Source organism: Topomyia yanbarensis, chromosome 3 (assembly GCF_030247195.1).
Source record: "Topomyia yanbarensis strain Yona2022 chromosome 3, ASM3024719v1, whole genome shotgun sequence".
Taxonomy (NCBI): Eukaryota; Metazoa; Arthropoda; class Insecta; order Diptera; family Culicidae; genus Topomyia; species Topomyia yanbarensis.
The window spans coordinates 302,324,474-302,352,281 of NC_080672.1; the positions used below are offsets into that span (position 1 = coordinate 302,324,474).

The 27,808-nt window shown below is 40.3% G+C and overlaps 1 protein-coding gene across 7 annotated transcripts in view; it reads right to left on the reverse strand.

Annotated features, from left to right (window-relative positions):
• Positions 1 to 27,808, reverse strand: part of LOC131690704 (uncharacterized) — a 142,657-nt gene that overhangs the window by 60,544 nt on the left and 54,305 nt on the right. For 6 of the 7 annotated variants that reach the window (XM_058976643.1, XM_058976640.1, XM_058976644.1 and 3 more), the window contains 10 exons: positions 14,161 to 14,343; positions 13,954 to 14,097; positions 13,756 to 13,889; positions 13,199 to 13,379; positions 12,670 to 13,130; positions 12,440 to 12,608; positions 1,417 to 1,842; positions 1,133 to 1,351; positions 752 to 1,072; positions 509 to 691 (listed from right to left, as the gene is read on the reverse strand). In XM_058976643.1, coding sequence (XP_058832626.1) covers positions 509 to 691; positions 752 to 1,072; positions 1,133 to 1,351; positions 1,417 to 1,842; positions 12,440 to 12,608; positions 12,670 to 13,130; positions 13,199 to 13,379; positions 13,756 to 13,889; positions 13,954 to 14,097; positions 14,161 to 14,343 — 2,421 coding nt within the window. Of the gene's footprint in view, positions 1 to 508; positions 692 to 751; positions 1,073 to 1,132; positions 1,352 to 1,416; positions 1,843 to 12,439; positions 12,609 to 12,669; positions 13,131 to 13,198; positions 13,380 to 13,444; positions 13,558 to 13,755; positions 13,890 to 13,953; positions 14,098 to 14,160; positions 14,344 to 27,808 lie in introns of those variants that run through there. The other variant, XM_058976645.1, reaches the window with a different exon arrangement.

Sequence of the window (27,808 nt, forward strand, 5' to 3'; positions counted from 1 at the left end):
AAAAGAGAGAAAAAGCGTTTGAAGCTCTGATCTTATTTTGAATACTATGACCTAACGGAATGTATGTGGGGGATAGTTTCAAAAAGCTAATTCCAGGATGAGGGGACAGCATTTGTTCATCAGTAATGAAAGCATCGGGGTAAAAGCCTTGGTGATGGGGATGGTACATTTCGATTCGACGAAGGTATACACTGCTTGATTGGTTTCGAGAGTAGGATCTGGAATGCGTTGGGTTCGAAACATGTTCATGGACTTTAACAATGCGGAAATAAAATCAGGTTTTTTGAATCAACGTAATAGTAAATATTTTACAATTAATTACACCATAGGTTCTTACTTTTGTGATCAATTAGCCACTGCAAGATGCGCTTTTCGTTTTTCAGATTACCTAAATTGGGGTAAAGATAAAAAAACACTCATTTAGGCTATTACCAAACGTACGCTTCCTCGGTTCCTAGTCAATAGAACAAAGAAAGGGAATTGCAATACAAAACAGAATACTTCTCACCATCATACATAATCGGGACCCCTGTTTCGTAGTAAACCAGAGCCGGGAATGAGAAAATACCGATCTCGTGAGCCAACTTCTCGTCGTTAGCCTTCACGAACTGAATGTTGTGCTTGTCCGTGTCATCGTCGATCGTTTCCAGTTTTTCCAAAATCTTTGGACAGGTTTCGCAGTCATCATCATCTACAATCAACTAATAGTCACTCACAGCAGACAGTATACAGTTTAACGGTTAATACTCACAGAACAGAACAGCCAAGTGTTCTACCTCGTTGACAAGCACTTGCAGAGTCTTGCGGTCAACCGATTCGATCACTTCCGGCTTCGATTCGTACTGCTGTAGCACCCATTCCAGAATCTGCTCCTCTTTCATCATATCGCCCGTGTAGATGGTACGGAATTTGTGACGATAGAACACTAACGCTGGCAGTGTTTCCAGATCGTACTCTTTGTCGATATCATCATCCGAGGTCTTGACGAAGTCGATATCTTTTTCCTCGCACTCATCGTCAATGTTTTCCAGCTCGTTAATGATTTTCAGTGACTTCTTGTCATCATCGTGATCTAAGCAATAAGTAAATGTTGAGGAAGTTCCATGAAATAAAACATTTTAAAGATACTTACAGAAGAACACAACGACATGATCGTTCTCCGACAAAATCTTCTCCAACATTTTAATGTTGACCTCCTCAATCTTCCCGGGGATCTCCAGAGTTTCTTCGTCAGTCAGCCAAGCCAGAACTTCGTCCTCATCGTTGAGATCGCCGGAGAAGACCAACGGATCCTTGTTGCGGAAGAACAACAATGCAGGCAGTGTTTTGACGTTGTACTTTTTGGCAGTGACTGACAGGGACAATTTGGAACAATCTACTTATCTGTATAATGATCTATGAAATCTTCAAACTTACGCGTATCTTCGGTGGTAACAAAGATGATACCGGCCTCGTCCAACTCATCGTCGATGTTCTCCAAATCGTCCAGGATCTTATCGCATTTCTCACCTTCCTCACATGGTCCGCTGAAGTAAACGCACACATACTCGTGATCCTCGATAAGATCCTGCAGAATCTCGTCGGTAACTTCCTCAATCGTGGCGGAGTACTTTTGCAGTTTAAGCCACTCGAGAACCTCCTCCTCATTCATAAGGTCACCCTCGTATATCGCAGGAATTTCATTCTCGAAGTACACCAGTGCCGGCAGGTGATCTAAACCATACTCACGAGCTTCCTCGGCATTGTCCAAACGAGCGATCACGATCTCTTCCTTCTCGAGCTCATCGTCAATGTTCTCCAGCTCGTTCAGTACACGGATGTCCTGTTTGTCATCTTTATCGTCTGCAAATTAATTCATAGTTATTAACCGGAAAAAATTGTTACCAAAATCCTGCATAAAGTGCCATGAATTCTGAAACAATCTCGTTTTTACGTTACGAAAATAGGACCAAACAATAATGGTGTGTTTTTAGTTATGCTTAATTTCCCTTCAGTAACGCCTGCTTAATGCTTTTATTAGTGGAAATCTTTGTTTTTGTTTTGTGAACTTCAGTCGCGATTATCACTAATTTTTTTTATATTAACTAATTTATTTTCTGTACGTAAACTAGCTTACAACTTTATGAACATTATTTATAAAACCAGCGGTTGACTGATGATTTTATTCAAAGATCTTGGAACATTAGTTCACAAAATCATTACCGTGCAATAATTCATGATTCCTAATATATGAAATAGTTCACAAAATCATCAAGTATTATTTATGTAATCGTGAAGTGGTTCATGATTCCTAGCAGGGGAACCCGGGGCTATTAAGACCGTGGGGGTAATTCGGATCCTCTCGATTTCTCAGAAAATCGTAACACTTTCTGACTGTCGAACAAATTCGTGGAACTGCTATTCTAAAACATGAATTTTCACAGCCGAATCTAATTCTCTGGTTCTTTTAGAAAGGAGATACAACGTGTTTCATTTTTTTGCCCTCCTCAAAACAAAAATCATTATAATGGTAAAAATGTGATTAAGGCAACAAATAAAAGTGAAAAAATAACAGGTAAGAGAAACTTTAGGCTCTTATTTTATGGAATCATTTTTGTTTGGGTGAAAACAGATATTTTCAAGACGCTCACCACTTTTGTGCGAAATAAGCGTACGGGGCTATTCGGATCGACTATTCCATCAACCACCGTTCAGCGGCTTGTGGCTACGCACACGATTTCACATGGCACAACAAATAAAATACATGATGCGCCAATCGACAGCTGTGAGTAAGCAGAATGAGTTTTTGGAACGTAATTTTTTTTCTTCTTAAGAAGTTATTTCATTTTATTTTTGTTGCCCTATACACCCAGGTTTTTTTTACCCGGTTTTTTTACGAGGTTTTTTTACGCGGATTTTCCAATTAACGCGGTTTTTTTACGCGGATTTTCCAATTAACGCGGTTTTTGCAAAAATATTCTAAGTCCTTTTAAATGCAAAAGACTTAGATTTTTTTCTGAAAAAAATTTCTAAATCCTTTTAAATGCAAAGAACTTAGAAGAATCTTGGCAGTTTTTATTTTGCGCTGATTTCGCCATTAACACGGTTTTTGCAAAAAATATTCTAAGTCCTTTTGTATGCAAAAGACTATGAAGATTTTCGGGAAGATGGAAGAGACGGGTCTGGAAGATTCCTTATGGCCCGCACCCCAACGATATGGGTAATTTCGGAATGGTCTTGAAGAGTAGGTGCCAGAAATTGATTTTTGGCGTCATTTTGAAATCCAAGATGGCGACCTCCGGTTTAGTGAAATTCGCTATAACCCGATCAATATAGGTATTTTCGGAATGGTCTTGAGGAGTAGGTGCCAGAAATTGATTTTTGACGCCATTTTGAAATCAAAGATGGCGACTTCCGGTTTAGTGAAATTCGCTATAGCCCAATCAATATGGGTATTTTCGGAATAGTCTTGGCGAGTAGTAGACAAAGATCGATGTTTGATGCCATTTTGAATTCCAAGATGGCGACTTCCGGATCAGCCACATTCACTATAACTCAATCAATATGGGTATTTTCGGAATGATCTTGACGAGTAGTAGACAAAGATCGATGTTTGACGCCATTTTGAATTCCAAGATGGTGACTTCCGGGTTAGCCACATTCACTATAACCCAATCAATATTGGTATTTTTGGAAGTTGAAGTTGTAGTACAAATAGTTTTAATTAAACAGTTGAATTTACCTAAATTTAAGCAATACAGTAATGTTTCGATTATATCACGCTTATATATATACATATATGTATGCATGTATCTGTGTGTATACATATTTATATGTAAGTATCTTAGTATGCATATGTAAATCAGTATGTATATGGGTCATTCCATGCGAAGTGATCAAGGCACGTGTAATCGACCTCCACGGATTTGAACAAAATTTAGAGGAATTGTTCATCTAGGGCCAATATATAAAAACCCAAATTTTTGTGACAATTGAACCACCCCTCGGGTCATGGGAGCACCCCCCGTTTTGGCAAATTGCCAAAACCCTTGATTTTTTTTTGATCATATCTCCGGTTCTATTTACTCTAGAATCAAACCACTAGGTGGCTTTTGAAGAAAATTGTTCAAGGAGTCTATAAAAAATATTATTTTTTGCCGACAGTGTTGCCAACTATACAATTTTTTCAGTTAAATATTAAAAGTTAATTTTTCTCTTAATACGTATATTTTAATTTTAAAAATTTTAATGCCATCGCGTTCCTCAGACATTTTTACATAAAAAACACTTATCATCCCAGTATAATATGAGCGCATCCTGAGATACACCGTTTTGAAGGAAAAAAACCGCAATTTCTCATATAAAATCGCAAGCGCGCAACACTAGAAAACCAACTTGAGTATTCTGAGTTCAAACATAATTTTTCGTGAAGTAGACGAGAAATGATGAAAAACTACGTATTTGGTTTGCTTCTAGCAGATCAGGGTCGATTTTTATGACAGTTTGAAGATTTTCTCAATTTTGGCCAATAAAAATGGATTTTTATATGAGAAAATCGGAGTTTTTCCCTTCAAAACGGTATATCTCAGGATGCGCTCATATTATATTGGGACGATAAGTATTTTTTATGTAAAAATGTCTGAGGAACGCGATGGCATTAAAATTTTCAAAATTAAAATATACGTATTGAGAGAAAAATTAACTTTTAATATTTAACTGAAAAAAATGCATAGTTGGCAACACTGTCGGCAAAAAATAATATTTTTTATAGACTCCTTGAACAATTTTCTTCAAAAGCCATCTAAATAGAGTAAATAGAACCGGAGATATGATCAAAAGAAAATTAAGGGTTTTGGCAATTTTCCAAAACGGGGGGTGCTCCCATGACCCGAGGGGTGGTTCAATTGACACAAAAATTTGGGTTTTTATATATTGGCCCTAGATGAACAATTTCTCCAAATTTTGTTCAAATCCGTGAAGGTCGATTTCAAGTTTGCATCTTTTTTTTATCACTTCGCGTGGTGTGACCCATATATACAAGTGAATATATATACATGTAATTATGTATTGTTTTATTCATATTTACATACATCACTATATATATATATATATATATATATATATATATATATATATATATATATATATATATATATATATATATATATATATATATATATATATATATATATATATATATATATATATATATATATATATATATATATATATATATATATATATATATATATATATATATATATATATATATATATATATATATATATATATATATATATATATATATATATATATATATATAACTAGGCGTGATATAATCCAAACATTGCTGTATGTTTAATTTAAATAAATTCAAACCCCCAACTCACACCACATGCGTCTCTTTCTTTTCTCTCTCTTCCATTCTCACCGCACTTTCCTGGATGAACACATAAAAATATTTTGCATTTTGCTGGTTTATGATTAGATCTTATATTTGAGGATGGTTTGATGATTGCCCAAATTTTTCATGCGAGAATTTCGGAAGTCGCCATCTAGAATTTTAAAATGACGACAAAAATCGACGTTTGTCTGCTACTCGTCAAAACCATTCCGAAAATACTCATGTTGATTGAGTTGCAGAGAATCTCGCGAAACCGGAAGCCGCCATTTGGGATTTGAAAATGGCTCCAAAAATCTATTTTCATGGAAAACCTTGCGGGGAAGGTGCAGATTTATTTATTTCTGGCACCTACCCGAATTTCGCTAAACCGGAAGTCGCCATCTTTGATTTCAAAATGGCGTCAAAGATCAATTTCTGGTACCTACTCTTCAAGACCATTCCAAAAATACCCATATTGATTGGGTTATAGCGAATTTCGCTAAATTGGAAGTCGCCATCTTTGATTTCAAAATGACGTCGAAAATCAATTTCTGGCACTTACTCCTCAAGACCATTTCGAAAATACCCATATTGATTGAGTTACAGCGAATTTCGCTAAACCGGAAGTCGCCATCTTTGATTTCAAAATTACGTCAAAAATCAATTTCTGGCACCTACTCCTCAAGACCATTCCGAAAATACCCATATTGATCGGGTTATAGCGAATTTCACTAAAACGGAAGTCGCCATCTTTGATTTCAAAATGGCGTCAAAAATCAATTTCTGGCACCTACTCTTCAAGACCATTCCGAAAATATCCATATTGTTGGGGTGCGGGCCATAAGGAATCTTCCAGACCCGTCTCTTCCATCTTTCCGAAAATCTTCTAAGTCTTTTGCATTCAAAAGGGCTTAGAATATTTTTTGCAAAAACCGTGTTAATTGCGAAATCCGTGCAAAAAAAAAACTTCCAAAAATATTCTAAGTCTTTTGCTGAGAGCTTTTTGCGCGGATTTTCGAATTAACTCGGTTTTTTACGCGGATTTTCAAATTAACGCGGTTTTTTTACGCGGATTTTCCACTTAACGCGGTTTTTTTACGCGGATTTTCCAATTAACGCGGTTTTTTTTACGCGGTACGTATCCCCCGCGTAAAAAAAACCTGGGTGTAATAATCACTACTTACCATTCGTGCTCGTGAAATAGTAAAATATTATTCGTAAATCGGAAATCGTAAAATATTATTCAATTATACGTGAACTCGTTCAAGATTTCTAGTGCAATAGTCACGACTTGCCATTCGTGCTCGTGAATTATGTTACAGTCAAGTTCAATATTTGTTGGCTCAATCTTAATTAATCGATGATTAGAGTCTACGCGCGGGATCGACAACCAGAGGGCGAACGATTCGACCTATCCGACAAGCGTCAATGTCGATCTGACAAACGTCAATGTCAGAAAGCGGAAGCAATAAAAGAAAAAGAAAAAGGAGGGAAGTTACAAGAGAAAAAAGTATATGTTTTTGGCTCCCCTGTGTGTGCCTTATAAGGAAAAAACAGAAGTCGTCGGCTTTCGTCGGAATTACGGAACCGGATCTCTGCGTTCGGAACCGACGTTAGAAGGAATGAGGTAAGCGTACACACTTTGCTTCCTTCCGATTCGAGCAGTTTGTTAGCATGTATTCTTAGGGGATTTCACTTCCGTATTTCTCTGTTTTGGGTTAGCAAAAGTTATATTTTCTTACACTGGCGCCCACCTGACATCCCACGTTAAATTAAGCATGCTTGTTTTGAGCCAATTAGTAAATTAAGTTAACGTTTAAGATTTGTGGTAGCAACTAAGTTTATTTGGATTCTGACCCGTTAAGAACATTTTAGGATTGATTACACCCATCTAAATGACGAAGAGATCACCTACTCTTCAGTGCCCCGATAAGAAAAATTTATGTCAATTACGGTCGCTACTCGTATCGTACATTACAGGAGCAGGTTGGCATGTCTTAAGCCACCGGGTTTCCTCGCACACGCGCACATATCTCTCGATGCGCTTTGCAGAATGTTAATCAGTGACGTGAACAGTGCTTTAACCAATCCAGTGAGTGTAGTAGGCTATGGAAGTGCAGGAGGGGCGGTTCCAAAGATTAATTGCCAGCTGCCAGCAGACGGTAACGATCCGACTCAAGATGACGACGCACGGTACCAGGGCGACTGGACAGGACGCGTCGCGAGAGCTTAATACAAGAAGCATTCTGCATACAACGCTCCTGACATCCAGTTCGTTACTATCTGCGAGCCGAAGGCAAGGTGCTCTCGGGTTGGAATTCTCCGACATATGCTTCAGTAGTCGTGATCACAGGTGCAACACGACAGAGTCACATTACACTCCATCACCACTGGATATTCCCCCGATTCCTAGGAGTCTCCACAATCACGTGTGGTGGGATAGTTCGCGCTTCGAGGATCAGCAAGAAGAGAAGAGAGTCGGCTGGAATCTGATCGAAAATCAATGCAAATCAGAACGCAACGACCGAGCAGGAACAGCGAGCGGCACGAGAGGAAACCGAAACGTATTTGAATAGCACGACCAGCTCAGCGACGGTTTACTTCATCATCTACTGCAGAGAGACAACAGACTAACAAGTGATCGCAGCGACAATAGGCGCACAACGAATGCAGTGGAGAGATCGACACAACGTCGCTGAACATATTCCTGGACCGAGTTGAAAAATTCGCCAGATCGGAGGGGATGAACGACGACGCCTTATTGGCATTGATCAAGCATCTGTTGCAGAAAGATGCTCTGGATTGGTATGCACGAGCTATGGCGCAGCACACATTCCGGGAGATATGGAAGGAATTCTTGGCCAGCTTTTGCGCCTTAAGGCTTGCTTCCGATTTCAAGGACCCAACGAGGCATTTTCGAAGTATCAGCGGGACATTGCTGAACTATTTCGGTTCGTTACGGCTCCTATGTGCGAGGAAGACAGGTTTTCATTGTGAAGAAAAACATGGACGCCGATTATGCAGCGATCGTGACCGCAGCCAGACCACACACTATACAGGAAATGGTGGAGGACAGGTTACGTAGAATTCCAATTCCGCTCAGTGCACTTTTAGAGCCTAGTTTCGGAACACCCATTGTTGCCCAAAGACCAGCACCGGCAATGCAACACGATGAGGGATACTGGCAGCTGAAGATTGACCAGTTTACGGAGCAGGTTAGCGCACTGGAGAGGGCGAACGCCTCACAGCAGCACAGAGAGTACGCACCACAACCATTCACACAGCGCCAGTACAGCAACCAGAAACCAGCGCAGAAATAGCAGCTTCTGCCCGTGCAACACCTTTCTCGAGAGTTGCAGGCACCGCAGAACCCGGCACGACACGAGCAATACCCAGCCAGAGAGCACAGACAAGAACCGCCAGACCAGAGACGGGCGGGGATGATGTGCTGGAAATGCGATTAGGAAGAACATCGTTTAATGGATCGGGCAAAAACCATAGGCAACCATTTTCTGCTATCGTTGCGGACGCAAGGGTTACTCTCCACGCAGCTGTATCACGTGCCGGACAGATGCGGAAAACCGTCATCGTGGAAAATCTGCAATAGAGGGTAATGAATCTCCACAACCAATAGAAAACCTCTCCGTTATCACCGAAACAGGACTACGAAACATAATCATCATTAATCCTGGACTAGATAACCGCCATCATGCTCATTTGCGTACTGGGCAATAAATGATAGCGCTGCTAGCTAGCGGGGCGAACTACTCACTGCTAGGTAGCAACAATGTAAAGATCGTCGAACAGCTAAGTCTGTGCAAAGGAAACGTGATTGGTGGCATCAAAACAGCGGACGGCACGCAGCACAAGATTTCATATTTCGTTCTAGTGCCGATAGTTTTTAACAACCGGAAAGAGACCATCCCACTACTGCTGGTCCCGAAAATTCCGGATTGCCTGATCCTGGGCATGAACTTTTAGGACAAGCTCGAAGTAAAAGTAACATGCTGCAGTATGGAAACGGAGCTGGATGAGTCTGAGCTGAAAAAAAATGAACCGATGAATGTCCTGAGTGTAGAACAATACAGGCAGCTTAAAGAGACGTTAGCAGGAGGGCAGGCTGGGTAGGACGACGATGTATGAGCACCGAATAGACGTAGGAGATGCACCTCCACGCAAGTAGCGACACTATTTAATGACTATATGTGTAAGCAGAAGTAAACCCCGAGATTGAGAGGATGCTTGCTCTGGATGTTATAGAAGAAGCTCGGTAGAACAACCCACTGGTGACAGTTAAGAAGAAAACTGGGAAATACCGGGTCTGCCTGGACGCTCGCCATTTAAACTCGGTAATCGTGAGCGAGGGATGCCGTATCTCACAAATCTCGTCGATCATCAACAATCTCGGCGGCTGTGAGTACATTTCGTCCATCGATCTCAAGGACGCATTCTGGCAGTTACCGTTGCAGGCGGCATCCAGGCCGTTGACAGAATTCACTGTTCAGTGAGTCAAGCTCTGGCGCGACCAATGACACACTTGTTCGTAGATATGGAACCACACGTGTTTCACTACCTGGACGACATCGTAATCTGCTCCAAAACGTTTGACGAACACATCAGATTGCTGGAAGAAATAGCTAAGCGATTATCGAAAGCAAACTTGACGATATCGCCAGAGGAATCCATCTTTTGTCGTCGAGAAATCAGATACCTGGGGTACATTTTGAACGAGAGCGTACAAAAGTGGATGAAGAAAAGTTCGAGAGCATGGTGAAATTCCCAGTTCCAACGTACCGGAAGGAGGTACAACGGGTTCTCGACATGCGTAATTGGTACCGACGGATCGTATCGGATTTCTCACGACTGGCAATACCAATAATGGAATAGACGAAGACAAAGAATAAGTTTCGATGGAGTGCGCAAGCATTCCTAAAGCTCAAAGCAGCGTCGGTTTCAGTCCCGGTGTTGGCAATGCCGAAATATTCAATGCCGTTTGCCATTGCTTGCGATGTCAGCGATGTTGCCATTGGAGCCATACTGACGCAGGAGACTGACGGAGAGGGATCTGTTACTTCTCGCAGAAGCTATCCTCTTCGGAACGGAAATACTCAGTCACGGAACGTCATCGTCCGCGCCATCGAGAAGTTTCGACGTTACATGGAAGATGTAAAGTTCACGGTTTTTTTGCGACACTCAGCACTTAGCTATCTGCGATCGATGAAGAATCCGACCGCTATCATGAGCAGGTGGTTGTTACGTCTAAACGCATTCGACTTCGATAACAAGTACCGAAAAGGCAGTATCAACGTAGTACTTGACGCACTCTCACGCATGGTGTCATTGGTTACTTTCTGCGGTGCGAACTCTAACGATTCGTGGTACATACAGCTAATGGAGAAAGTGCAGAATGAAGGCGATCGTTTCCCGGACTTCAGGTTAGCGAATAATGAGCTGTATAAGAACTGTCTAGGCAAAGAATGAAGGTGGAAATGCCACGCTTATTCCGGGCGTGCCGTCGAGCAAGAAAACGATGTGTGGCTTCCTAGACGGTCACGTTTCCTCCGTGTATGCCGCTTCTCAGAGTTTACTGTTCCGAGAAGTGGTTGGATTTCGAAGCGGCCGCGTTTCTGCCATGTATCTCGGATGAGAAATCAGAAGTTGCTGGCTTTCGAGGCGCCCTAGTTTTCCCTGTGTGAGCCCTGTACGGAAAAAATGGACGTCGTCGTCTACATTCATCGGAATTACGGAACCAGCGGATCTCCGTGTTCGGAACCAGAGAGGACACCGACTTCATCAGGAATCAGTTAAGCGTACATACTTTGCCTCCTTCCGATTCGATCATTTTGTCAGCATGCATTCTTAGGGAATTTCGCTCCCGAATTTCTCTGTTTTGGGTTAGTAAAAGCTATATTTTCTTACAGTTAGTTCACGAATCATAAAATATTCTTTATGTATTCGTGAACTGGTTCATGATGCTCAGTACAATTATTACGACAAACCAGTCGTGTTCGTGTAAAATTTAACAAAATCATGAAACGTGGTTGTGATATTTAGAAGATATCCCGATATATCGCGATTGGGCGAAGTGAAATTACAAATATCATGAATAGAATGTGACTCATCACCACTCCACGTGTCATATTCAAAACTCAAGAATAAAATATCACGATAACGTGTATCTAAATTCGAAAAATCGTGACTAAGATCCTGAAATCATGATTGTAAATCACACTACTCGCGACAAAAAATATCTGAAATCCTGGCAAAGATCCTAAAATCATGAACATAAATCACTCTACTCGTAACTAAAATATCACGATAACGTGAATAGATATTACGAACATCCTGAAATCATAATCATATTACACGTGATAAAAAATATCAAAAATCGTGTCTGCGATCATAAAATCATGAACATGAACCACTCTACTCATGACTAAAATATGATGACTTGAATAGATATTACGAAAATCACGACTGAGTTCCTAAAATCATGAACATAAAACACGGTATTCTGACAGAAAAATCCGACAGCAAACCTAGGGGCAGATGCATTTCTAAAAATCAGCGAAATTAAATACATTTATTTCCATCAAAATAGAAATTCATAATGTATTTTGCGTTGCGTGCAATGTTTTTGCGTTGCGTGCAATGTTGTTTGCGTTGCGTGTAAGACGTCAAAACACTACAGAAAAACTAGCCCTACATTTAACAAAACGTCGAACAAAGTGGATCAGTGTAGGACGTTTGTTAAACAAAGCTGATGCAAAAATGGAAATTAAATGCATTTTTTTCAATTTAATGCAAATTTGTTATACATTCTTAGAGTGATCTGCCCCTGTCAGCAAACTCATGACTGAAATAAGCTAATAAGCTTCTGAAATCAAGAACATCGTTTATCTGACGGCTGTTTATTCCGAAATTATGAATATGAGGTTTATTATTCATGGTTTCAGAGTTTTTATCACGGTTTTCCTGCATCGTTCAGTTCTCGAAATCATGATTCATTTTTCATGAATTTATGAACGGATTTATTCCGTGTTTGAATCAGTTGGACTCTTAAAATAGATAACTTACAGAAGATAATCGCAACATGATCGTAGGTACGCATTAGCTTGTCCTTCATTTCATCGGTAATTTCTGGAATTTCCGAATGTCTCTTCTGATGCACCAACCAGCCCAACAGCTCTTCTTCCTTCATCAGATCTCCTTCGTATATGTGTGGAATGCCGCGTTCGAAAAGGATCTAAAACAAAGAAACCGCTCCAGTCGATAACTCTTCCAAAGCAATTCAAACAAAATCTTACCATAGTTGGCAGTTCGTCGATGCCCCACTCACGAGCCTCATTATCGTCATCGATCTTGACAAAGGCAATGTCGTTCTGGTCACACTCGTCGTCGATGTTTTCCAACTCGGCTAGTACCTTCTGGGAGGCTTTGGAATCCTTATCGTAGAACAGCACAGCGACATGAGCCATTTTCTCGACGATCATGTCCAGCATTTCATCGGTGACGTCTTCGATTTCATCCGAGTTAGTCTGACGTTCGAGCCATTCCAGCACTTCTTCCTCGTCCTCCATATCTCCCTCGAACACAGTCGGAACACCCTGCTCGAAGTAGACAAGCTTGGGGAACTTGGTTACGCCGTAATCCTTAGCTTCCTCGATATTGTCCATCTTGACGAAGTTGATACCCAGCTGGTCGCACTCGTCGTCAATGTTTTCCAGTTCGTTCAGGATCTTCTCCGACTTCTTGTCATTGTTGTCGTCTATGCGAGCGAGAAAAAAAAAACATTCCAGTAAATCGTTGCACCACAAACAAGTAGCATATATTTACAGAACAAAACAGCGACCGATTTGCCCTCTTTGACGAGTTTGTCCAGCATTTCGTCGGTGACATCCTCGATTTCGTCTTTCTCCAGTTGCGACAGAAGCCATTTCAGGATCTCATCTTCGTCGCTTAGATCGTCATCGTAGACGTTTGGAATCTCCTTCTCGAAATAGACAATTGCCGGGATCTGGAAAAACAAATCACACAAATACATTAGACATTACCGGGAAGTAGTAAATTGATTGAAATTACGTTTATTATGAAATATGTCGCTTTGCGGTCAAACAATGGGCAGCAACGGCCGGAGCCGAAGCTGCCCATAGACTTTACGATATCGGAATGCACTTGCGAGTATGCTCTTACGGCATGCACCAGAATGCGCTGCTGATGTGGTCATTTCTACGCATGTGTTCTTGGCAGCGGAGATGAGATGGAACTATAAATAAACTCTACGCTCAACAAGTATGGTACCGAAACGAGTGTTATTTTTAACCCAAATTTCTGTACGAGACGTTTTGCTAGAACTCAGTACCTGAATGACAGGTAGACATGATCGTACTTACGTCATCGATGCCGTACTCCTTGGACACCTTCGCGTCGTCAATCCTCACGAACTGAATGCCATGCTTGGCGCAATCGTCATCGATGTTTTCCAACTCTTGCAGCACCTTTTCCGACTCTTCGTCTCCTTCATCATCTACGATGGATAATCTTTTATTAATCTAATTATATCTTTAAAGAGTTTGGGTTTCGGATCTCACAGAACAAAACGACCAGATTGTCGATGTTTGCTATCAAAGTTTTCAGGGTTTTGGCGTTGACTTCCTCGATCACGTCGTCTTCATCCCCGGTGGCTTTGTTCTCTATCAACCATTCCAGTACATCCTCCTCTCTTTGAAGCTCGTCTGCAGACCGAAAAAGGGATTAGACTAGGACGAAACATTGCCAACGTGGTTTTGGGCACTTACGCTCGTACACGATTGGAGTCTGGTGCCGGTAGTACACCAACTTTGGCAGTGGTCCAAGGTTATACTCCTCAGCAAGAGCTTCATCGTGGATCTTTACGAAGCCAATGTCCAATTCATCGGCTTCGTCGTCGATGTTTTCCAGCTCCTGCAAAGCCTTAATGCATTTCTTGCATTCGGGCTTATCTGCGAGTGGGTCGGAAAGGATTATAGCGTTAGTTTCTGTACTCGAAAAGATCGGGGCGAAGGATACAAGTGAATTCTCGCTGAACCAATCGAAGCGTGGCAACTGTGGTTAGGTTTTTTGGGTGTAGTCAATCTGGTGTATGGTCAGGAACACAGGATGTAACAGACAACAGAGATAAAGCAGTATTAAGCGCTCGGTAGGGAGGTAGAAAGCATTAAGTTCTTATAACTTGGTAACAACAGCTGCTGTGCACCCTTTGTTTTCTGTCGCTTTCAAAGTGCAACAAAGTGCAAATGAATGCACCACAGTCGCGGGGATACAGAGTGAACGATGATATCGAATGGGTGGATGTGTCTGAAAGCAGGTGGCTGAGTGTGTCAGTGCGATGTTGGATGGTACTAAAAATAATCATCCCAATGTGATGTAATTTGCGCGGTGTGCAAAATACCCGGCTAACAATTTGATTCTATGTATCAGTTTACGATGTCAGTGTTAGTGACGGAACAGTCTGGCAGGCTCCGTTGCGTTGTGGTGCATGATGAGAGCTCGCCGAGAACAGGTTGTATTGTTTCAACCGAACGGTAAAATAATATTACATATTCTCTAATAGTTGTAAATTCCTGATTCGTGTAGCTTGTCACTTGTCAAGGCGAATGGATTGCATTGACCAATCGTCCAACGCGGGCTGGCGTTTGTTTCGGTCTCTGTGGCGGGATCATGATGGTATTAATATATATTAATTGTTGCTCGTCTCTCACTCAACCCTAGTAACCACGAGCAGTCGGTAGTAGGAGTGGTTGTTCAAATAATAGCCAAGGGGTAAATATTTGCTTCGCGAAGAAAGGAGAACTACCTACCGCCTACCGAAACCGGATAAAAATAGACATCTGGCCATTAAAAAATGAACCGACTTTTCCGCGGACGAATTGTGAATTTCAACCACACGTTTGTTTAACTTGCTTTGCCGGGCGGTGCTTACGGCTTGGTTTCACCTTACACGTTAGGTCAAATCGAATTCGATGGTTTGGCGAGTAGGAGAATTTCGCTAGATATTTCATCGCAATCTACTGTTTTATTGATTTTGAAAACAACAAACAAGTGCAGTTGATTGTTTTCCGTTTCGCATTACAAATAGATTAGTGTAAACTTCTGTGTCCGAAGCTGTGGTTTTGAAGTGAGAAAATTATCGCATTCCATTGCTATCGATTTCACGAAGAAAACAGCTGCAAAACCACTAAAGCAATGTTCGTTTCTATGCCATTTCATGGTTTTGATCACTCATCATAGCAGGTACTTCCACTAAATTTACAAAAATCGACCCTTGTTGATAATCAGTTGTTCTCGGAGATTTCTTTGGGTCGTATTGAATGGGTTTAAAAAGAGTTGATGGTCGACAGTAGGGCATAGCAAAAATGTTTCATCTAATTCTCAAAAATCTTCATTTTGTGAAAAATTTCACACCACACCATTTAGACAATATGTGAACCCTACCCACTTCGATTGCCTTTGCTAGTTACTATGGAAAAATGTAAAGGAAAATATTGCTATAACTTTTGAAATAACAAAGGAAATAATGGAAATATGTTTTTGGCTGAAGTTGTGCCAATATAGGGGAACATGGGGACACTTGACCAGGTTTTCAACTAAACCTGCATGAATCTTTAAAAAAGCCTTCAATCCCTCAAAAGTTATTGTGATATAACGTGCAAAGTTATTGTGTGTGTTTATGAGTTTTTGAAGAATTTTTAATTCAATTTTTCAAAAGTTTTAAAAGTTTTCTTGTGATCATTTTTTTGTCTAGTCTCCTCAATGCGGGCAGACTTGACCAAGAGAGTTTTAAAAAATCAGAACAAAAAGATCGGTGAGTAATATCAGACACATAACCGGAGTGAAGTAGAATACACTTTAGGCTGTGAATACAAATGGTACAATTTTGACTATCTTCTGATAGGTTATATTGAAACCAATTAGGCCATCACAAATCTTTTTTAAAAATTATGTCACCCCCCCCCCTTCAAAATTTGCTGGAAAAAATCAGGAGCCAAATTATTTTATTTAATAACCTCAATTAAAAAAAATGTCACTTTTTATAAAAAAACAATAGCTTTCATAGAGTTTTGCTTCTCGTCATTGAAAACTATTCTAGTAGTTTTGGAAATTGCCATCCCTTGATTTTTTTTTTATTTTGACCAAGAATTGTCAATATGGTAATATGGTAGATAGGACGTCCGAATAAAATGGTCGATCCAGTCTAACATCAAACGAAACGTTGACTGTTCGCGGAAGGAAGGAGCCGTCGATAAAGATCGGTAGTTGCACTCTAAAATAATTTCTATAAGGAAACAATCTGAATTCACATAAGACTCCTGGCGATTTATTTGTGGTTTAATATTCAATATGCATGAGATTTACCGAAAGGCTTTTGAAATTTAAAGATTTAATATGGGATCGCAGTGTTCATACCGTATTTCCGCACCCATATGTGCGATTCGTATGAACTTCACCACATCAAAGTCTGCTACTAAACCTTCCATTTAAGACTAAGCTTGTGAAAATCGAATTAGCCGTTTTCCAAGGAATTGAAGAGACTTTAATTCTGAAATATTCCAAGAACTAGGAACTTGAAAAATTGTCGAGAAGGACGCTGGAATCAAAAGGACATTGTCTGACCATCAGCGATCAAGAAGGCTCTAGCAAAGCTAAATGTAGATCTTACAAACAAAGGTACCATCAGTACTTACCGCAGGGAGAGCCGGGAATCCATTAACCATGTTAATGTTTGTAACCTTGGAATGACAGGAAAGATGAAAAGTGTGCGAGGATATACCCACAGCGACCATCAAGCGATCTGGTACAGCATTGGTAACCGGGCACGGTTTGAATTACGAGTGAAAGTGGAAAACAGCGATCTTTCACAAGGACGTGGAAGAATTTAAATTTGGGGGCATTCTCTTCAACCTAAATGCGAACTCAATGGTAGTACTAACAAGGGCGTGTACCATACCGAGATATGGAAGACCGAGAAACGGTCGTCGGCTCTAATACGACGATTACCGATTTACGTATAAGTTATTCCGACCTTGGAGAAGAAGTTAGAGTGCTCGTAGTGACACCGAAAGAGAAGCTGATCCTTCTCAGAGATGTAACGATTTTCGGTTTCGCGGATAATGTGGTGTTCTAAGTAATCGGAGAATCACTAGAAGAGCTGGAGGCACTCGCCACGGAGACGATTGCCCATCATAAAACAAAGTTGGTGTTTGTGAATGTCTGAACTGTTGTCTAGAAAGGAATCGCGCATTACCTGTAGGACAGTTGAAACTTGAAAGAGGCAGAGTCAAAGATTGCTTGGATTAACTGCATATGTTGTCACTTACGATGAGTGCAAGTGCACAGTGTGTTTCCTTAGATGGCCGGTATGGAATGCACTGTATAATTAGAGCTCTTAGGTAACCCACCAGGTGTTGACTAGCAGCCGAAAGACAGCAACAGGCGAAAATCGCGGTCGGAGAACATATCATCGACTCGAACTTTTAAAGACACGACGATTGTGCTAAGGGGAAGACTATGAGAGTAACCACAGCTTTGGTTGAGGCGCCAGTGTACCGGGCACCACGAACCATCTGGAATCGCCGGACTGAAGTCCGTGAGCAGACTAGTTACACCGTCAGGAACTAGATCGAGTGAAGTGTCAGCGGTTGGTCGTCGAGTTTTCAGCGAGCCGGAATCAGCGAAGCAGAAGCTACGCTTCATCCGGTATCGCCGAACCAACATCGCCAAGTACTGGTTGGCCATTTGAGTAGGATTTATGGACTATCCGAGTAGATTGCGACAAAACTGGGAGCTAAATGACTCACGCAACGGGCATCGGTATCGGGAGAAATTCCGCCGCAGTGGAATAAATGACTCACTGAGATGACTCGCGTAAACAGGAACTAAATGGCTCATAGAAACGGGAGCCAAATGGCTCACGGAAGTTCCCAACTGCGATTAACCGAATAGGTGTTCGGAGCTAAACGGCTCGAATGTATGCTCTATTGTATCATTTTGTCATAATTTGTCCTGGACAATATATGATCATTTTATACAAAGACATACCGTAAGTACCATCATTAAAGCTGAAATAGATTGTTAAAATCATGTAAATGGAACAAGCGAAATCGAAATATCTCGTGATCTCTATCTTGTACAGGGTATCTATCTTCGGAAAACCTGTTCGGAAGATCAAGAGCTGTGAAAGACCAAATAGTTTTCAACTCTACCACTAGGTAGTGCCAGTGATCATGCTATTTTTTGAGTTCACTGTATCTCAAGACCGAATCAGTCTCCCCACGCTTTGATGCAGTCTCGTGAGGCAGAAGGAAGGAAGAAAAGTAAGGACTGTTTTAAGTGGTTATGCACGAAAGTGAGTCACAGCCATTGTCAATGTACTTTTGAAACTTTTCAACTTTACTATAATAAACACACTTATAGACATTTTCACATCGAAGAACTGAATCTAGTGATATATGACACTCGACACTCCGGGTCTAGTTTGACAAGTCGAGTTTCAGAGTGATTGCATTCCTTATATGAAAAAGGCAAATATGAACTGATGATTCGTATACGTTTCATAAATCCATATGACTGCACAACAAGATGGGGGAAAATGTAAGTATTTTGAAGATTAACACGGAATAGAGCCAAATGACTATCATGTACCAAACAAACAAATCTACAAGTTTTCAAACACAAGCAATAAACCAAACCTGCCGTTTCCACTAGAGCTCGAAAAATTGTAGTATGCACAGAATGTACGTTCGTCAGTTCGCCAGTCCATATGTAAAATGCTACAATCCTGTTTCTGTACATTGTTAGCAAGCAGGGTCATCTTTGACCAATTTTCATACTTTTTGTGTAAAGTCGGTCCATGTGCCACTACAACGGTACGAAAACTATCCAAGCAACCAAAAGTTCGGATAATACCTAAAAGTACTTCTTAATGTTCATATTAAGTTCTTAGTGATCATTCAAGCTTTTATTGGGAATTTAGCAACAGATTAAACCGCTATTAGAAATTGTAGTGATCGTAAAATTATTTAAATCGAAAAACTTAACCATCCCTTTCTTATAAGAACTTTTGATTGATTCAATAAAGTTTGCTTGAATTGCTTTAGTAAAACAACCCCGCTATCCGAAATCACCCTGCGGAAACGTCCACGAGAACGATCGCAGGAAAATGTAAAATGAAAAAAAAAATTAACTTTTTTATTTTAATAAAAATAAATATTTATTTTTTGTTTGCCACCCCCTTCAGAAAAAAAATTGTACTTGGACATAATTTTTAAAAATGATTTGTAATGGCCTTATTTCGTTATTTCTAATGGAAATACCGAAATATCGGTAAACGTACATCGAAATCTAAAATATTCGAACATATTTATCCTCATATGGTAACCTGAAAAGAGCATTTAATGAAAATGAAACAATTTGTTTGGCAACAGTACAGAATCGGATATACTTCATTCGTTTTCGAGCTCTCCATCGAGATTGAAGTTTTTTTTTTCTAGTCCATGCTGTGTAAAACGACAAAAAAGTGCTAATCCGCATTCAAGGTTATCTTGCCAGTTCGGTTCGGTCCTCAGTCTTTTGTTCGCGTGTGAGGATTAAACAATAGCCAGCTATATCAGCTGGATTAGTTCGTCGTTGGACATCAGTTTAATGCTAAGTGGTTTTTGTTTTTTATAAGGGATGATCCATAAATGACGTAGCATTTTTTGAGTGATTTTTAACACTCCCCTCCCCCATCGTAGCATTTCGTCACAAAATTCTATATACCCCCCTGATAATTACGTAGCTTGACGGTAACCCTCACTACTCCGTTGTCCCCGTAAAAAATTTAAAAAAAATCAAAAACGATGTTAGTTAGATGAAACGGGTAAGATTGTCGTGACATCAGATCAACCCCTATTCCCCTTTAAAAAGCTACGTAGCATGACATGACCCCCTACCCCCCTGTCGTCACACATCATCACAAAATACAAAACTCTCCCCTCCCCCATATAATGCTACGTCATTTATGGATGGTCCCTAACGCATTTATTGCTTTCTTCCGTCTGCGCGGGTAGTGATGTCTGATTTTCACAAATAATCGATTATCCGTTAATCGAATAATTTTTGAGAGCTTGATTAATTCATTCGATTAATCGACCAAAATAATCGATTAAAATCAATAATCGATTACTTAGTAAATCTTAGTTTGCCAACCAAAAAAAAAGAAAAAAAAGGTCGCTAGAAACATTTTGAAAAATTTGGAGAAGTCTTGTCATATTTTTTGTTCCGCTACTTTCATTTTTAACGCATACCCTTTATTAAATATGCTCTCGATTAATTGATAGCAACTACTCGATTTGCTCGATTATTCCGAAAGCTTGTAATCGATTATTGATTTTTCGATTATTTTAGAAATTAATCGATTATTTGCGTTAATCAAGTAAAAAAAGACATCACTATGCGCGGGCGCTGACTCCGTGCGTTGACGTTTTCTATGGTTCCCTCTCCGGATGGTCAAATGGAAGTTGAATCGGGTACAACTCCTAAGGCTCCGCCCGGCCCAAATGCTACCCAGAACTCTCAACTGGTCCATTTGTGGTTTTCTTTCGGCCCAAGACTAAACCGCTGAATCTTCTTAACCCTTTCATGCCCAACTTTTTTCTAGTGCATATAGGGTTTCAAAACTATTTTTCCTTGAAAACGGTTGGGTCAAGAAACACGAAAAGCCTATTTTCATAAAGATAGGTGCTTCCATGGCAGTGCTAGAAGCTGGTCAATTTTTACCTTCTAATACAATTCTCCTAGAATAATTACAATAATCCACTTACGTGGAAAACGTAGCCAACGACAGTCAAAATTGATAAGTTTTATTAGTTTTCAATAATATTGCACCATAACGAAGATATATGGAAAAATCATTTTCCGTCGTCAACGTAAACTGTCCCTGGCAGCACTGCTCCATCGGAATCCAATCAGACTAATTGCAATAACTTCTAGAGCTGATCCTTGGGATTCCATGAGAAACCGGCCGACCGCAAAATATGACCATCGTCGATTCGAACGAAACTTTGCAGGTGTGTACGCTGTATGAATCTCCATGATATTCTCTGGCAATTGGAATATTTTGATACAAGAGTAATTTTTGAAAACGGCGTAAACGTTTCTACGTGCATGAATTTCAATTTCAATGTTCGATTACTGTATTTTATACAGCAAAACTATCTGGGAATGAATACTTCTGTCCGAAAAAAATATACACTGAAAAAAATGTTGTGCCATTTTTCAAAAAAACAAAAATTTATGACAAAAATTTAAATTGCGAAAAAACCCATTTTTTAAATTTTTTATATTTTGTTACCAAAAACCTAAAGAGAAAAGAAACATTTTGAATGTGATTGCATGATGGAGAAAAAATCGGTAAAAAAGTTTTCCTAACAATAACTTCGTACATGTTTTTAAATTTCATACTAATTGACATACAAAATTGTAATTTTATTACAGAATATAATTCTAAGCACCATTTAAAATCAAAATGCATTTAACAAAAATCTTCCAAAATGCGATAGTTTTCGAGATATTTGAAATTTTGCTACTTCAAAAACAATTAATTCGTGTAATTATGCTCTTTTTAAAAGTTATTCGCGTTACCCCATCAAAAAATGTCAAAAATTTAATGTTTGTCGTTTTAAAGACGTAAAAGCAACCTTTTTAGTGTATTTGGATCATGGAGAAGCTTTCAATAAAAAAGCTTTCCTAACAACAACTTTTGACATTTTTTTTATAATTCTTACTATTTGCAGTCAAAAATACAATTTTCTTTTTGAATATGATTCTAAACGCCATTTTATATTCAGCTATATAGTTTCAGCTATATAGTTTAATCAACAGACCCTATGGTTGAAATATGTTTTGTGTATATTGAAGGTCAAAGGTCCGCTCGGACAAGATAAGAGTGTTGCTAGCCAACTCAAAGCAGGCAAACGATGTTGCTTGCTGTGAGCACTTCACGCGGGATTATAGCGTGTATATTCCAGCTGTAAAGGTACAGTCTGAAGGCGTCGTCACCGATGAGAGTTTGACGTGCGAGGATCTGCTGGAGTACGGGGTTGGCCGTTTTAGAGACCGCTTACTTCAGCCAGTGAAAATACTTGAGTGCAAGCGTTTGCACTCAGTAGTAGTTGCGGCACGGTGTATTTATTAGAACAATTTTATGCAAAAAAATTCAGCATCTCTGAAACTTCGGAATATGAAAGAATGGGCTTTTTCCTTTCATTTGAAACTAAGATCAAAATAATCCGTCGGGGGGTCCAGAGCAACTTTTTTTTTTGAAGTTTTTTCGTAACAATATAAGTTTTACTATTGGAGATAGTTCATATTTCTGTCCCTAGATGGTGCTTTATACATTCGAACAACACTAAAAGTGAGAATTGCATAGAAAATTTAATTGTCTACAAGTTTGTTGACCACTAAAAATTGATCTGAAATCATCCGGAAAAGTTGTTTAAGATTTTAACAAAGTTATATCTAAGATAGTTTCACACGAGGCCTAGTGATTTGGAAATATGTTTTCTCGCACTTATTATATTACAAAAAAAAATAATTGGGTTTAGTGGCATAAAAATATTAGACGGGATTCATTACGTTGACAATTCTAATTGAACTTCTGAAAATTAGGATGTTTGACAGAGTAATCTTTCCCGATAGGTTCGAAGGGACTACCATTCATCGGAAGGTATTGCTTGCTTACAAGGGTTTGCTTACATTTATGTTATGTTACACGGGTGTTTTAGAAAGGACCATACATCGTATAATTTAGGTTATGATCGCTTAAGTCAGCTATTATAATTTCGTTCAAGACGAAATGTTGGGACACACCGTTTCTAGTTTAACGCAAACCACAGCAGTAACTGTCCAAATTAGTGGCTAGTGTGAAATGATTTATTCAAATTTTCTCCGCAAAGCATGTTGTGGCAGTTGGATTTTACGGCCATTTCCTATCAATTATGCGATATATCGTTACTAAATTGATCCTAGATTATGCGATATGTATTACTTTTGAAAACAAAATATGATTTGAGTATAACAATAACCTTATATACTTAAAAGTCCTAGAATATATCCCAAAAAAAATTTTCTTGATCCAAAAACTCAAAGTTTTTTGTTCACTGTTTGTCACATTGAGTTAATTTTGAAAACGGATAATCAGCGTTTTGAACCAAGCGTTGCAATGAAATCTGCGAAATATTGCAATGGTGCGTTAAAAGTTTCATTGAGTTTGTTCAAATATAAAGGTTGAAGTTCAGGACAAGTCAATTTTATACGAAGATGCTAACAGAGTAGGAGATTCATGTAAGAATAGTTATCAGTCATCCCTGAGAACAATCGAAAAAATGAAAAAGATGGCATACATAATTGAAAAGGCTGTTTCTGCGGGAGGAATCACTTACCATCATGAAAAAGAATATTAATATCATACTAGTTTGGTCAAAACTTATCTTAAACTTCTCATCCCAAAAATATGAATGGTGCCCTGTATCAGGGAATTATAATTTTCAGCTAAAAGATGACTTTCCAAGCTCTCAAATTCCGCTGAATTCACTATTGAACTAAACACAACTATTTGGCAAATAAAAAAAGTGCTTGTGAATTAACAAACCACTAGGTCTTCTGTGAAACTAACTTAGACTTAGAATTCGTTAAAATATTAAACTACTTTTCGGGATAATTTTAAATCGGTTTTTAGTTGGTAACAAAGTTGTAGACAATTAAATAATCTATCAGATTCTCACTTTTAGTGTTGTTCGAATGTCTAAAACACCATCTAGGGGCAGAAATATGAACTAGTTCCATTGTAAAATCTATGCTTTCACGAAAAAAAACTTCAAAAAAAAAAGTTGCTCTAGACCCCCCGACGGATTATTTTGATTTTGGTTTCAAATGAAAGGGGAAAGCCCATTCTTTCATATCCTGAAGTTTCAGAGATGCTGAATTTTTTTGCATAAAGTTGTTAAAAAAAGACACCGTGTGCGGGGGATGGTTCAAAAACATATCCCCAATCAAACTCTTATCGGGTGACCTTCGCTGGTACCGCTTTGCCGAACTACATCCTCTTACACAAGATTCGTTTGCCTGTGCGTCTGTTTGTACCGTGGGTCATGAACTGCACAAAGTGTAAACAATTGGGTCACACGGCCAACCATTGTAGCAATAAGGCCCGCTGTGGAAAATGCGGGGAGAATCATCTAGATGATTCGTGCAGTAAGAAAGCCGAAAAGTATCCTTACTGTGCAGAGAATCTACATACGGCATGCCACGCGTATAAACTACGCGGGGATAAACTGAAACGTTCCCTTGCGGGATGATCCAAACATTCTTTCGCAGAAATGCTAAATAAAGCTACGCCACCGTCCTCAACAAACATCTATGCTCACTTGCCTCCTGACGAGGGCGAGGCTGGTGACCCACAAGAGGGAACATTTACTAGGGTGACTAGAAGTTATAGGAAGAGGAGGAACATTTCCTCTCCTCAAGTTCCTTGTAAAGGCCAGAAGGTGTCCCTGACGGGGCTCCGAAAGTGACATCTATTGGAAGTGTTGCAACTAAACCGAAGCAAGTACACGGGTGAAATCACACGGATTCTTGCTCCTCCAGCGCGCCCGAGCGCCTTAGACTTGTCCCTTTGCTCAACATTGCTGCGGTTAAATTGTACGTAGAAAGTAATTTCTGATCCCCACGGCTGCGACCATCTGCCGATCGTAGTCTCAATCAATAACAGTTCAAGGCCATTGAAACCAATCAATATTTCGTATGACCTCACACGAAATATCGATTGGAAGAGCTATGCTGCCGCGATATCCGACAACATCGAATCTACCCAAGAGCTTCCTCCGGAGGCAGAGTACAGCTTTTTGGCTGGCTTGATTCTCGATAGCGCGAATCAAGGTCTGACTAAGCTAGTACCCGGCGAGAACATACAAAAACGCTCTCCTAATCCATGGTGGGACAAAGAGTGCTCAGACGTGTACGCGGAGAAGGCCGCCGCGTATAAGACCTTCCGGGACGACGGGTTACCCGCTAGCTATCGACAATATGCTACGTTAGAAAGGCGATTGAAGAGTTTGATGAAAGCCCAGAAACGTAGTTACTGGCGCCGGTTCGTTTACGGGCTAACGAGAGAAACATCGATGAGCACTCTTTGGGGCACGGCCCGGCGTTTGCGAAACCGAAACAGTACTAACGAGAGTGCAGAATATTCAAACCGTTGGATATTCGATTTCCGTTTATCCGGAGTCCGAGTTGATGAATGTCTTGACAATTCCTGCACGTTAAGGCAACTTACAGACGATGGCGTGGTTTCTGTAACGGGACCCAAAGCTGTCGATCTACAAGGACCATTACAGAATACCTTGGACAATTTGTCTGCTTGGGCTATTAAGCTGGGTATCGAATTCTCTACGGAGAAAACCAATCAATATTTCGAATGACCTCACACGAAATATCGATTGGAAGAGCTATGCTGCCGCGATATCCGACAACATCGAATCTACCCAAGAGCTTCCTCCGGAGGCAGAGTACAGCTTTTTGGCTGGCTTGATTCTCGATAGCGCGAATCAAGGTCTGACTAAGCTAGTACCCGGCGAGAACATACAAAAACGCTCTCCTAATCCATGGTGGGACAAAGAGTGCTCAGACGTGTACGCGGAGAAGGCCGCCGCGTATAAGACCTTCCGGGACGACGGGTTACCCGCTAGCTATCGACAATATGCTACGTTAGAAAGGCGATTGAAGAGTTTGATGAAAGCCCAGAAACGTAGTTACTGGCGCCGGTTCGTTTACGGGCTAACGAGAGAAACATCGATGAGCACTCTTTGGGGCACGGCCCGGCGTTTGCGAAACCGAAACAGTACTAACGAGAGTGCAGAATATTCAAACCGTTGGATATTCGATTTCCGTTTATCCGGAGTCCGAGTTGATGAATGTCTTGACAATTCCTGCACGTTAAGGCAACTTACAGACGATGGCGTGGTTTCTGTAACGGGACCCAAAGCTGTCGATCTACAAGGACCATTACAGAATACCTTGGACAATTTGTCTGCTTGGGCTATTAAGCTGGGTATCGAATTCTCTACGGAGAAAACGGAACTAGTTGTATTTTCTAGGTAGCGTGAGCCAGCACAACTACAGCTTCTATTAATGGATCAATCTATCGCTCAGGTCTTCACAGTAAAATATCTAGGGGTCTGGTTCGACTCGAAAGGTACTTGGGGATGCCATATTCGGTATCTGAAACAGAAATGCCAACAAAATATCAACTTTCTTCGTACAATAACCGGAACATGGTTGGGTGCCCACCCAGGAGACCTAAGTAGGTTGTATCAAACAACGATACCATCGGTAATGGAATATGGATGCTTCTGCTTTCGCTCCGCCGCGAACATACATTTCATCAAACTCGAAAGAATTCAGTATCGTTGTTGGCGTATTGCCTTAGGGTGCATGCAGTCGACCCATACGGTGAGTCTCGAAGTCCTGTCGGGCGTTGGTCCACTGAAAAATTGATTTTGGGAACTCTCACATCGATTGCTCATTCGATGCGATATCTTAAGCCCGGTGGTGATTAAAAATTTCGAAAGGCTTCTTGAGCTCAATTCTCAGACCCGTTTTATGTCCCTGTACTTTGACTACATGGCTACATATTAATTCTTCTTCTTACAATCCCAACCGTGTGGATTTCATAAATACTTCTGAATCTACTGTTTTCTTCGACACATTCATGAAAGACGAGATTAGTGGAATTCCGGACCACATAGGCCCCCAAGTGGATCCAAACATTTTTATAATAAATTCCGAGAAATCGAATGTTCTAAGATGTTTTATACTGACGGATCAAACCTCGAAGGGTCCACTGGCTTCGGTATTTTCAATCAAAAGCTCACCACCTCCTACAAATTCAGTGACCCCGCTTCAGTTTACGCCGCAGAACTACCTGCTATTCAGTATACCCTTGGAGTCATTGACACATTACCCGCAGACCAATACTTCATCGTCTCGGATAGTCTGAGTTCTATTGAGGCTATTCGTTCGATGAAACATGGAAAGCACTCCTGGTATTTTTTGGGGAAAATACGGGGGCTACTGAGTGCTTTACTTGACAAATCATTCCAGATTACATTGGTGTGGGTCCCTTCTCATTGCTCCATTCCGGGAAATGAGAAGGCTGACTCCTTAGCTAAGAAGGGTGCCCTAGAAGGTGACGTTTTTGAAAGACCAATTTGCTTCAACGAATTTTTCAGTATTACTTATCAGAGAACCCTCGAAAGTTGGCAATCCTTGTGGAGCAATGGAGAGCTAGGAAGATGGCTACATTCGATAATCCCTAAGGTATCGACGAAACCTAGGTTCAAGGGGATGGATGTGGGTCGTGACTTCATTCGT